Source organism: Phalacrocorax aristotelis, chromosome 5 (assembly GCF_949628215.1).
Source record: "Phalacrocorax aristotelis chromosome 5, bGulAri2.1, whole genome shotgun sequence".
Classification (NCBI taxonomy): domain Eukaryota; kingdom Metazoa; phylum Chordata; class Aves; order Suliformes; family Phalacrocoracidae; genus Phalacrocorax; species Phalacrocorax aristotelis.
Genome location: NC_134280.1, coordinates 22,955,031 through 22,967,553, shown reverse-complemented (window position 1 = coordinate 22,967,553; position 12,523 = coordinate 22,955,031). Strand labels below are relative to the sequence as shown.

Genomic DNA, 12,523 nt, shown 5'->3' with positions numbered 1-12,523 from the left:
AAATCTGAAAAGACAATATACAGATTGGCTAAATTCCAATCAATCAGATAGGTCTAAAATGTGTTTTCTTTATTGGCAGGGCTTCTGTTTTCCTTTAAACAAACAGACAGCACAATGGATATGCCATCAAGTAACTAAGTATGAAAACAGTCTAAATTATAATGGAAGCACTGACCTTTATAGATAAGTTAGTTAATAAAAGCCTTGGAGGCTAATTCTGAACGAATCAGTGGTATTCACTGCAGCTCATTAGTATGAAACAGGAGTTGTGTCACTAAATCTCTGCATGTCACACTGATGCTCTTTTTCTTAGTATTATTGTAATCTGATACTTAGGCACCAATTGTTTAGGCCAAATTCAATAGCTTTACTTTTGGAACTGGATGCTGCAGTACTGAATTATTTTTTACCCCCAAGACTTGGAGTAAACAATTTACATTATGTTCTCTGAGAGTTTGTTTTAGTAAGTCACCATACATTCCTTTCATTAAAATAAAGGAATATAATTCTATTATTCTGAAATGTTATTTTTCTAATTTAATCCAAACTGCAAAGCTCAAGCCTAAACGAATTTTGTCCTTTAAATCAGACAATTTTAGATTCCATATAATGCATCTGAATACATACTAAAATCTATTCTAGAGTTTTAGGCTCATAATATACCCAAGCTAAGAACACGCACCCACACAAACATATATTTTAAAAGAAACTACAGGATGACTATTTTATTCAAAACAAATTATTTTTTAAGAATTTCAGCTCCATCAGCTTGAAAGAACATTACATTTTTGATATGCAGTGTTTGTTAAGATACTTTCATATGTTTTTAAAATAGTAACATTTCAGAATATTACTCTCCCTAAGTTTGCAGCTTATGCCACCCATTTTTGAAGGAACGCTTTAATCCTCTCTACTCAGAAAAGGCAATTTAACATTGATAATGTGCCTGCTCAGAGCTCCATCTGGTTGCTGCTGATAAGGGCATCTGTGTGACAGGGGAATTTTCCACTCTTCAGGCGATTTGCAGTGCTCACTGAACTTCTAAAAATCTACCAGCAAGGAAGCAGGGACAGGGATTTCATATTAGTGGACAAAATAGCAACTGTAGATCAGTATGTGTTAGTTCATCATGGGAATATAAAGGAAACCAGTATGTTTTATTTCTACAAACCTTCTGATAACTAATTTGTAGAACAAAAGTAATGGCAGCCTTCCATTAAAACCAAAATAATTAAGATTTAAATTAAAAACACTACCTGAATGTCTAAGAGCAACTTTCTAGATCTAGAATTTTACATTTCCCTTTCACCAAGAAATATGTACAATTTTACAAAACAAACCTCAGGGACAATTCTGAAAAAAACTCTTGATACGTATGAGGTGTTACATAGTACTTTTTGCTATAAGGAATGTAAGGAGAGATATTTCTGGAAACATATACTCCAGCATACATATCATACTCACTCTCACCTCCCACTCTTTTTCATTGCCCCCAGCTCCTCAAACACAGCAGCTTTCTTGGAAACAAATATTAGCCTTTTCCTCTAAGACAGCTCTTTCAAAACGTACCTAAACTTTGGCATAAAAGTGCACACTAGATAAAGCATCTTCTGTGAAACCGAACACTTCTCCTTTATAAAATGCTCTACATCAGGTACAGCCCTTAACTGTTTTTGAAAGAGACTAGTGTATCTCCTCCCTAAGTCAAGCTCCCTTCTACCTTGAGAATCTGAGTACCATCTGCTGAAGAAAAGCAGAGCTCTTGGAACCTATTCTCTCATCAATGAAGAAAAACTTGGGCCATCTGATAGAACCACAGAATCACAGGTTGGAAGTGACCTCAGGGATCATCTAGTCCAACCCTTCTAGGAAGAGCACAGTCTAGACAAGTTGGCCCAGCACCCTGTCCAGAAGAACAGTGGAACACAGAGCATGAAAGCATCCTTTGGTATCTCAGCACCCTCAACATGAATGGAGGAGAAAGAAAATCTATATGAGTGACTTGTTTCCTCCATCTAGAAATCTTTGCATCATTCATTGGAGCAACAAGTTTTGCAGAACATCTTCCTCACTCACAGAAGAAAACTGAGACGATGGATTTTGCTCAGCTGTACAGACTCCTGATTGAAAAACAGCCCTACTCTATCCCTCCCTGTGGGCTTTCATTAAAGGAACATATGGGCCGTGGGGTGGGTGATTGCATATTTCTCAGAATTCCTATCAGGACAGTGTAGGGGGAAGTAAAAATGCAATACCCTTTCCAGAAAGAGAACATATTTGGATGGACCTCCTCCTTCTATCGGGACAGATGAATCAAGTTATGCATTTTTTCCACTTCCCTTTACAAAGACAACATGTATAAGAAGAAACTCAGATACTGAGGCACAGACTGGAAGGAAAGAAGACATGGTTCGTATATTAGTCCATACATAGCTGACAGCAAAACCAAAAGCGTTATTTACATGGCTAATGAAAGCATGAGACCTATTGCTATGCAATGCAGAAACAGTCCTCCAGGATACTGCCACAAACGGCAGCCATCAATGCTATGAATGTGGAGCTATTAAAATTAAAGCTAGGCACAACGTGATTTGTGAATGACATGCTATACTAATCTCATAAATGTCAGCAAAGACAAGGATGGATGCATATGAAAAGCATATGAATTTAACAAGGTGAGATTGTAGGGAAAGGGGGAGGAGCTGCTCTTCCACCTGCACATGTAAATTAGGATGCCAAGACTCCAAGTGCCTCTTTTGCTAGTAAAATAGAGAGGGGCTAGCTCTCCCACTAGGTGATAGAGAATGTGCTTGTAATTTCTTTTCTCTGCTACCAGTGACATCTGTCTAGGTAAGCAAAAGCAAAGTAAGAAAACTAAGTTCCCGTCTTCCTGAAGCAGAAAGGATAAGCTGGGGCAAGTGGCTACATGTCATTTAACTATTCCAGCATACAGAAATCCACTTCAAAGCTGGCCTCCAGCTGTACACTAGCATCTTTTAAGAAGACTGCAGATGATGTCATTTTCTGAGTAAAAATAGAACGTGACTTCTAAGAAGATTAAAAGTGTCTAATTCTCTTGCAAATACATGGAGTCAATAAAGATATCATTGCATTCAAATGTTTAAATAAATAGGGGCTACTTATCATCTCGACCTCTCTATCTGTATGTTAGATTAAATACCAGGAAGAAATTAGTAACAGCTGTAGATGGTCTGACCAAAAAAAATTGAAATGTTTCAGAATACCTGAAGCTAGAAATGCTCAAAGGTAACATATTGGCAAGGGACACAAGGATATCATTATCCCAACAATAATTAGATGGAAGTAAGGAAGAAATAGGCTGAATGGCAGGAATAACTTCCAGAAAGCAAGTTAGTTCAGTCTGTAATTTAAATTCCAGATAGTCCATTGTTTGGATACTTAAAATTAAACAGAACATACCAAAATCATACAAAGAAAACTCTTTCAGTCTGGGCGATGACCAGCTCACTTACGTATTTATTTCCATAAAAACAAACTGCTAGGTTGTATTAAAACGTCTTTTTGAAAGTTTTTTTAACCTGTAGTTCTTATGCAATTATCAAATAGTAGAAGCCTATAAATCTAGGTGGCTGAATTGAAAGGCAAGAGAAATAAACCATTTTGTAGCTGATCTGCCAGGCACCCTCAATAAGTGATAAGTTACGACTGCTGGTAACAATATGGAAGGCTGGATCCAACATCTGAACTCCGTCAGCCATGGATAAACAGCAAATTGCTGACACTAGTCTAATCTAACAAGAAGAGGTCACAATGAGTACAGGTGGCATATCCTAATCTTGGTGGTCAACCATGATTTCTCTCTCCAGCAGTGCAAGCAGCAATGAAATGCTGTTCTGGTTTGAGGTATTTTTAACTCTTGGAATGAAAACAAAAATCCTGGGTTTATAGTGTTAAATTAATAATTATAAAATATAGATATATTTAAAATATGTTTAGCTAGCATTTTTAAAATCACATAACATTACATCCAGAAATATATTATAAATTCATTTTTGTACCTTAAATGGCATGTCAAGTTACTCCTACAAGTAATCATACTTTTATATGTGAAACATTAATTTTGAGTCCTTTGTATTTTTGGAAGGATATCAAATGGTCTTGACCAAACACAGCATTGCTAGAAATACCAACATTGTTTATCGTTGTATAGCATATACCACTTAAAGTAATACAGAATAATCTTTTAACTTGCTTTGTATAAAATTTAATTGTTGTTCTTAATCAAAGCACACTTAAGATACTCTTAAAGAATACAGAATATTTTTTTTAATAGACTTCTGCAATAATCTAGGTTGGAAGAGAATTCTGGACGTCAGATGGTCCAACCTTCTGTCAAAAGCTGAGCCTCAGATTTGATTAGCCAGAGTCCTGCCGAGCCGAGTCTTGAATATTTCCACTGCCTATATACTACGGACACTCAGCAACCAGAGTTTATGAAACTGCAGTAAAAAATGCTGCTGGATGATATCACTTGTACAGTTGCACTTTCTCTGTGGTCAGCACCTTCCCTGCAGGCCTCAGGATGTCAGAGTGTAGAAAATTATTTGCTTAGTAAGTGTTTCAACAACTTCTTACATGGGAAACCCCTGCATTACACTAATCTGCACAGATTAACCATTCAGAGCATCTTAACAATAATGGTGTAGATGGAATGAGGGACGGTGTGATTTTCTTGGAGACAGTGTCTGTGACACTGACAGCTATAAAACTGGAATCAAACATCACAGAGAAAATGCTGGTAGTTTTGACACTTTTTTTGGAAGTCTTATTCACCGGAAGAGAGATTCATGTTTGCTGATTTAGGAAAGGCTCCTTTTGTGATCCCTGCTTAAGTAAATAAAACTAGTGTCTTGCAGAGAGATTAAAACACACCCTGCGATTTAAAAAACAGTAATATGGCAGTGATATAGAAATAATCTCATCCTGCTACACAGTGGTAGAGAAGATTTGGGAAAGGAAGGTAGAAAGAAATTCAACATAAAATTTTGATATATGGAAAGCAGAACCTTGAATAAAGAAAACAAAATAAGCAGAAGGCAAAATGTTCTCCAGGTTTCATGCCACTGCTGCAGATACTAAAAATGAACTGAAAGGCACATCTTTCTATCTTGCATATGTCTACATATGAAAATGAGAAAATGTAACCCTGATGTATTAAGTACTCAAAAAGTACTTTTTGGAGAGGATGGAGTATTTTTTTTGAAGAAGGAAACTATCTGGTGAGTAATACCTTTAGTGAGAAACACAAAAGAAAAAAATATAAACATAAAAACCATACCTACCTGGCTACTGAATACATAAACAGAAAATCATTATCTGGTGATCCAGGACTCTTACTATAATCTGTATACTTCTTCTGTGTGGTACTTTTTATATCTTTCATTACAGATTCCATTTCTTTACTGAGATTGGTTTCAGACTATGAACAAAGACACAAAAGAAGATTAGTTAATTTTACATGAAGAAATGCAATAGCTGATCAAAAAGCTATCCCATTTGCAGCTTATGAAAAAATGTGCATTAAAAGCCAATATTCTTTCTGACAGAAGTGTTGTAATATTCTGAAACTTCTGATTTGTTCTGAATGTGAAAACATCACTGTTTTGTCCATCTCCTAAGTTCAGGAATCTTACTGCTTGCATTATTTTAAAGTATATTTGCATTGCACTGGTACACAAAAATAACACAAAGTATCTCCCATCAAGACTGAAAGGCTAGCAAAATTTAATAGAATTCTATTGTTCAGAAAGACCTCATGAAGCTTTGTAATACTTTTGTAATACAAAAAAATTAGCATTTGCAAACTGCTCTTTCTGTAAAACAAATAATTCATACCTTAAAATGTTCTTAACAGGCATTCTTTAAATAGCTTCCCGTTACAAGGATATCGCTGTTTTTACATTGTAAAGAAATGATAATTTTTATATTATATGACTCAATTCTATGTAAATTACTGTGGAGAGAAGTGAAAATGTACTCCATTAAGAAGTATATTAATCACATTTGTCACAGCTTTTTAATTGTTTATTTTTTGTAGGTAATGCAATACAGGCTGTATATATTTTAAATTTCTTGATATTAAAAAAACCCAGTATACTATCTTCCATATCAGAAGAAAATGAAGTTTCCCAGGCTGTTGAGTTTCTAAGAGGACTCAAATACAACATAATGTAAAAACTGAAAGGTAGAGGCAAATTAACAAGGATCTTTCTGCCTTACACTGATGCTTACTGGGAAAGTTCCCAGCTGTTCTTGAAGATCTTCCACCTCTTGTACAAGATCTTGCATACATTTGTTACTATGACTTTGCCAAAGGCTTCTTTCTGTGTTGTTTCCAGGGTAACAGGGAAGAACACTGTTAGCAAACTGCCTACAGAGGGGACAGGTGAATTCTCCTTTGTCCACTGAAAAACCCTGGAGGACCTGGTCATTCTAAAAGAAAATAAAGAAGATGTAGCTGAAATTTACAACAGATTGTAATTTTCAGATTGATATTTCAGGTGTATAGCTAACGAACTAAGCCTAAAACCTAAAAATGTAGAGAAAGAATAATTGCAATAATCCTCATTTTAGTGCAAAAGCTTTTAACTACTAGAGACTATCTTACAATCCTCCAACTCAACTGATTTTCCTAATTTTTAAGTACTCTTCATTGTCAACGATATCCCCATAATAAACTAGAAATACTTCAGCAAGGTAATTTTGAACGTTTCACGTGTTGTCTCTTTCTAGCAATTCCCAAGAAAGCTTGAGACTCTCATGATAACATCTTTTAATTTATCAAAAGGCAATTTGATTTTCAGTCATGAGAAATATTTGAAGATATTTCTCAGAAATAGTAGTACAGGCTGAAAAACTAAATCAAGTTTCTATTGGAGGTCAGCATGACATAAACCCTGATTATTTCTTCCTTATCATGAAGGATCAAAAAATGGACACAGAAGTATGTGTTTGGGAAGTGGGGACATTTCCTAAGTACCCCCATTACTGGCCAGCAACCTTGCTTCAGCTTCATGAATTGCCTCAATGGTTTCCCCCTCCTGGGAGAAGAGAACCGCTCAGGTAATAGTGACTATAATTTAAACTTCAAGCAATGAGACCCGAATGCTGAGGCATTCCAGCAAGCCTGCTTTTACATACCTTTTTGGATGTTCGCCTCTGATTGTATTATGTAAAAATAAATATTTTATTCAGATGAACACAAGTCTACAAAAATTATTTCAGTATGAAGTATGCTATTATGCGCTCATCTACATAGTAGTAATACGTGCTAGGATCAAAAGTTCATTTAATAATACAGAAATACTCAATAATACAATGAGATGGAAGTAACAATTTATTTCAAGTTTAAGTGAGAATCCACCAGAAAAGGGACTTCAGAATCTATATGATACACAAGATTACTTTTCCAAAATTACGGAAAAGAACAATTCATCATGGGATTCAATAAAGGCGGCACAGCTTCCAATTTCTCTAAAGGTAAATTTCACAGTATGACCAATGCTGATTCTAAAAATAAAAAGCAAAGCATCGCTCATACATTTTCCCAAAACAGAAACAAATCAATAAAACTTCAGAAAAAATAAAACTAAAGAAATATCACATAAAGTAATCTTGAATAAAACAGCAGTTTCATATGCAATAGGAAGTAATCATATCTGGTCTTTATTTTGTTATACTAAGTAATAAAGAAAGAAATGATTGCTTAAAGTCTGATGACTCCTACCACTGCTGAACTCATGATAACATTCTACAGTGCCATTCAGAGGATATGCAATTGGACTACAAGAGGTTGAGTGGGGTGAAGGAGGCCAGCAACATCAACACAACAGTGCACTGTTTACTCAGACGATGTGAAAATAAGGATGTCTCTTCTAGCCACCAATTCCTGAGACTTGACTAACAAACTGTATTTGAAAGCCATATATAGCAGTAATTTGCCAACACTATTTTCCAAGGAGAAAAAAAATTGCATAATTCACAAGAGTGAAACTATTTTAACTCATTTCTCTGAATAGCATGTATATACATAACATATACCATACATAACTGGACATAAAAACCTAACTTTTTGTAACTGAATGTTTATATTTGCAAAATTCCCCCCTCATTTTCTTTAGCTCCTCTGTAATTTCTAACACATATTAAACATCAAAATAGGAATCTATGAAACAAAAATGGAAAGTGTAAGAAATGCTTTACCTGAATATGCACACACACACAAAAAAAAAACCCCACCAAACCCCAGGGATTTGTTAAGAACAGTATTAATTTAGTCAAGTATTTTTTCTGATAAATCAGAGTAACTGATAACAAAGTACTTTTGTTAATGTCAAGATGTAATAAGAAATTTAGTGTCTACAATTCCTGAAACATGGTAAAAACATCTTGTCTATTCATGTAAACCCAGTCTTTCTTTCTCTGAATTAAACAGCATAAATCCAATTAACTTCACTAAGAACAGTTCAGGTCCAAATAAAAAAGATAATCTTTAGTTTTACTTACCCGTAAGGATTCCATGTAGGATTTGTGACAATCTATGTGTAAGGTGTGACCACAAGTTTGTACATAAACACCTCCTTCCCAGCCTATTGACACTGCTTGCAGGCAGGAACTCTAAACCAAACCAAAAACAGCAAGAAAAAAGAACAAAAATTATATATAAAGTTATAGAAGTATTTACCACAACTTATTCTAAGATTTAAAAAATACGTAGATTTTTATTTGCATGCCATCTAATTAAAAGACATGCTGTGGAAATGAAGAAAAATTTTTTTTTATTAAGTATTTACCTGTGCTACTTACACAGATGCCATTATGCTACTCTTTCCAACAAAGAGCCAAATACGTAAACTTCTGCAGTTCTTGTGACTTAAGATAATGACTTCTTTAAAGAACCTCTTGTATTACAGCATGAAGATGGCTCTAACTCTACCAAATGTTCCAATGGTACAAGTTATCCCATGTCCAACAGCAATATACTGCTCCAATACATTTCATTCAGTTTTGTATGTAACCAAAATAACATGATCACAGTTATAGATTTAAACGCCAAACTGTTATTAAAATTCAGTGTAAACACTTAGGGTTTTTAATGAGTTGTTGAACAATATTGCATATAACTCATAAAAGGGAAAAAAGAACAAATACTTGTTTAGCAAATTGAGTTTTATACTTGACTGATTTGAAAACATATCCAAAGACTGCACGTAGACCCCACATGTCAAAAATAAAGTTACCTCCTTGGTAGTTCTCAGAAACTTATGATAATGAATTATAGAAAATTCTCTTGCAGAATACCTAGCTAGAGTCAGTCTAATAATTAGATCTCCATTTCTCAAAAAAATAATTTCCTACACAGATTGAAATGTACATTCTGGTTATACATTTAAAATACAGAAAAATATTTATGGCTACCAGAATTGGGAAACAATTTCTAGTGTAGACTCGTCCTAAAATGGTCTTAATGTATGGTGCAAAACCAGGGTATTGTGAATAACCAACTCTAGCTGCATTTTCTAAGGATGTGCTAGCACCTCATTTTTCTTCCTGCATCTGAGCAGGAGATCAAAACAAAATTACAAATTCTAGCTACAAGACATGCTCCTATTTACCATGCCTCAATCTGGCATTCATAATGTGCTACGACCCTCTCAGGCCATAGAGCAACAAAAAATATTTTCTCCTGCTGGTTTCTGTATAATTTAAGTAGACTGCACTATTACTAAGGTCATATGATATACCTGGATAAGCCCCACAGGACAAATGTTTCGTTCAGGAAAAGCATTATTTATTGCATGTATTTAACAATGCTACTTAGTAGCATTGCATAAGGAAAAAAAAACCCCACAACCCCAAAGACTCTGCAGAAAGGCTTTACTCTTATTATTCTTGAGTTCAGAAATAAAGGAGATACCAAAACAAGCCATAGGCTTGGGATGGAGCACACCTATATCAAGTTATTGCTTACAGAGTACTATGTGATTCTGAAAATAGTCCTATCAATCTAGTACATGAAGTTTTACCTTCTAATCCTTAGCCATACCTCTCCACATTAAAAAATAATCACTTTCAGTGATTTTTCCTTTAACGGGCAAGAACTCTACTCCCTGACTGACAGCAAACATCAAACTTGAGCTAAGAAAGAGCAAAAGGAGTCTCTATGGAGAGAATTGGCCTGTTTTCTCCAACTCGTATACAGCATGTAGCTTTTCTTTCTTTTTTTCTTCTAGTAGAATAAGCTGGTTCATGTTTCATAACTGAAGATTTTCACATCTGTGTGAAATTATTCTCTTGCCTCCTGAAATCTGTTGTTAGAGTAAGGACACTTACTGGGAAGGACATGGTTGATAAACAAAAGGACTTCTCAGCTCAGCTGAACAAGATGCTCAAGACACTAACAGATGTTTTCATTTTTATGCCAAAAGAAATTTAAGGATTAGTTCTTTCATGCAGAGACATTTTTTAGCACAATAGGGACCTGGAAACTTGAAAGCAAAAATAGCTAATTCAACTAATGTTTGAATCAGGACTGGAATTTCTGAAAGCAGGATGCATTTGCTCATTGAATTACAGTGTATTTTACACTAATCTGTTGGTAGTGTTACTGCACAGAAAGGGAAATACACACTTCAGTGAGATCAAGTTTTTGAGTAACATTTTGCTTGGAACTCCTTCCATTTGTAGTATGCAAACATGTAAAAATAAAGCTACAGTATTGCTTCAATGCTTTTAATCACTTCAGTATGAAAAAATATTCATTAGCTATGTGAAACAATAAACGAACACCATCAATGTCCAAAGAAGAAAAGCTTGTCCACAGATTCTTTCGGAACTAAAATATCTTTTGTTCAGAAATAATTTCCTGCTTACATCTTTAAAAGTTTTACTTTGTAGCAAGGAAATGTATAATATTTGTCTCAGGAGCAGGTGTTTTTCTGAAAACCTTGCCCAATTTTTGAAACTATATTAATTATGAAATTTAGTCTAAATTAATCTACTCTGCTTGGTTGCACTTGGCAAATTTCAATTACCTGAAATTTACCTGAATGACAGTTTATGAGAAAGCTAGCAATCATGTCAGAGTAAAAATTGCCAGTTTTACCTCTTTAAAGCTTCTAAAGACTCATTATTTAGTTAGATCTGCCTAAGAGCTGGTATGTCACCTGGGACTAGACTATAGGAGCTAATTTAGGGTCATAGGTTACCTATATTTTTCTCCCCCAGTTTCTCAGGGGGAGAAACTATGTATTATCTTACACAGCTATTTTATACACTAGCAAGGAAAGTCACAGACAGCACTTCCACAAAGATCTACAACTGAACAAGTCCTGTTAAGCAACAAGAATTAGCTCTCAAAATTAAATACGTAAAGTTGTAATGTGGCTTTGTGAACCAATGCAAAACTCTGCTTGGAACAGCTAACAGAACTGCAAAACAGAAAACAATGTAACAATTAATGTAAAACAGAACTTCAGCAATGTTGTGCAGAGTTGAGGATTCAGCAGAAGAGGGTGAAGTCTTCTGCTGGTCCCTCCCCCCCATCCACACACATCCACCCCTTCTCTGTAGTGGCTCAGAAAACTGTTACAGGTTAAAACAACTCTTTCCACTTACTCTGGCTACCAAAAATACTTGTAACTGATTAAGAGTAATTCCTTGATCAGGTTTTCTGAATGGCCACAAGAAAACTGGCATTTTGAAAGTAATACCTAAGACAGCAAAACCACATCTCACTTGTGTGGTCACACTGAATTGTGAAGTATCTTCTTCTAGAGACATCTGCATGGATATTTCATGACTATATAGCCTACAGATATACTAGATGCCTGTGCAAAAAATATAACTAGGGAAAAGCCAGACAATATTTAAAAGTAAGGACCCTATCAAATGTAAACACTGCATAACTACTGCAACATGACAAAGTGTTCACTAACCGTAGAAATGAAACTAGGAGGACTCTAAGTTGTAATTTCATTTACCTTTTTACATAAATTTTTCGTAAGTGGTAGTATTGTTCATATGAAATACTTACATCTTTAAAGTATCGCTGTAAAGTTGTAAGCCTCACGTCATGCAGTGCTGCACAGGTATCCCAAGGGTATATTTGCTCCTCTTCAGTAGTTGGTAGTTTCTTTGGCTCAGTGCTATTGCGGCATTGTCCCAACACTGTATGAAGAAAAGAAGCAATAAAGAATGCAATGGATAACAACATGCTAAACAATTAAGAAAACAATCAGGAAATTCTGGTTTATAAGTACAATGTGCTTAGTTGAACAGTAAAAAAAAATTATTAAAGAAACTAAATACTGAAAGTTCTGCTTTTGCACTTGTACATAAAGTATATATACGTACACAAACACACATACATACATACATATAGACACACCAATGGCTATTTTATTTTCTTTCTTCCAATACCTATTTTCCTGCAGGTCTGTTATATACTGCTGGGTTTGCAAAAGCTAAGAGGAAATAGAAG

At 35.0% G+C, this 12,523-nt stretch overlaps 1 protein-coding gene across 7 annotated transcripts in view; it reads right to left on the bottom strand.

Moving 5' to 3' along the window:
- UBR3 (ubiquitin protein ligase E3 component n-recognin 3) overlaps nucleotides 1–12,523 on the bottom strand; it is a 115,779-nt gene that overhangs the window by 35,011 nt on the left and 68,245 nt on the right. For 5 of the 7 annotated variants that reach the window (XM_075093389.1, XM_075093390.1, XM_075093393.1 and 2 more), the window contains 4 exons: nucleotides 12,077–12,210; nucleotides 8,548–8,658; nucleotides 6,262–6,474; nucleotides 5,325–5,461 (listed from right to left, as the gene is read on the bottom strand). In XM_075093389.1, coding sequence (XP_074949490.1) covers nucleotides 5,325–5,461; nucleotides 6,262–6,474; nucleotides 8,548–8,658; nucleotides 12,077–12,210 — 595 coding nt within the window. The remainder of the gene's footprint in view (nucleotides 1–5,324; nucleotides 5,462–6,261; nucleotides 6,475–8,547; nucleotides 8,659–12,076; nucleotides 12,211–12,523) is intronic. The other 2 variants (XM_075093391.1, XM_075093392.1) reach the window with 1 other exon arrangement.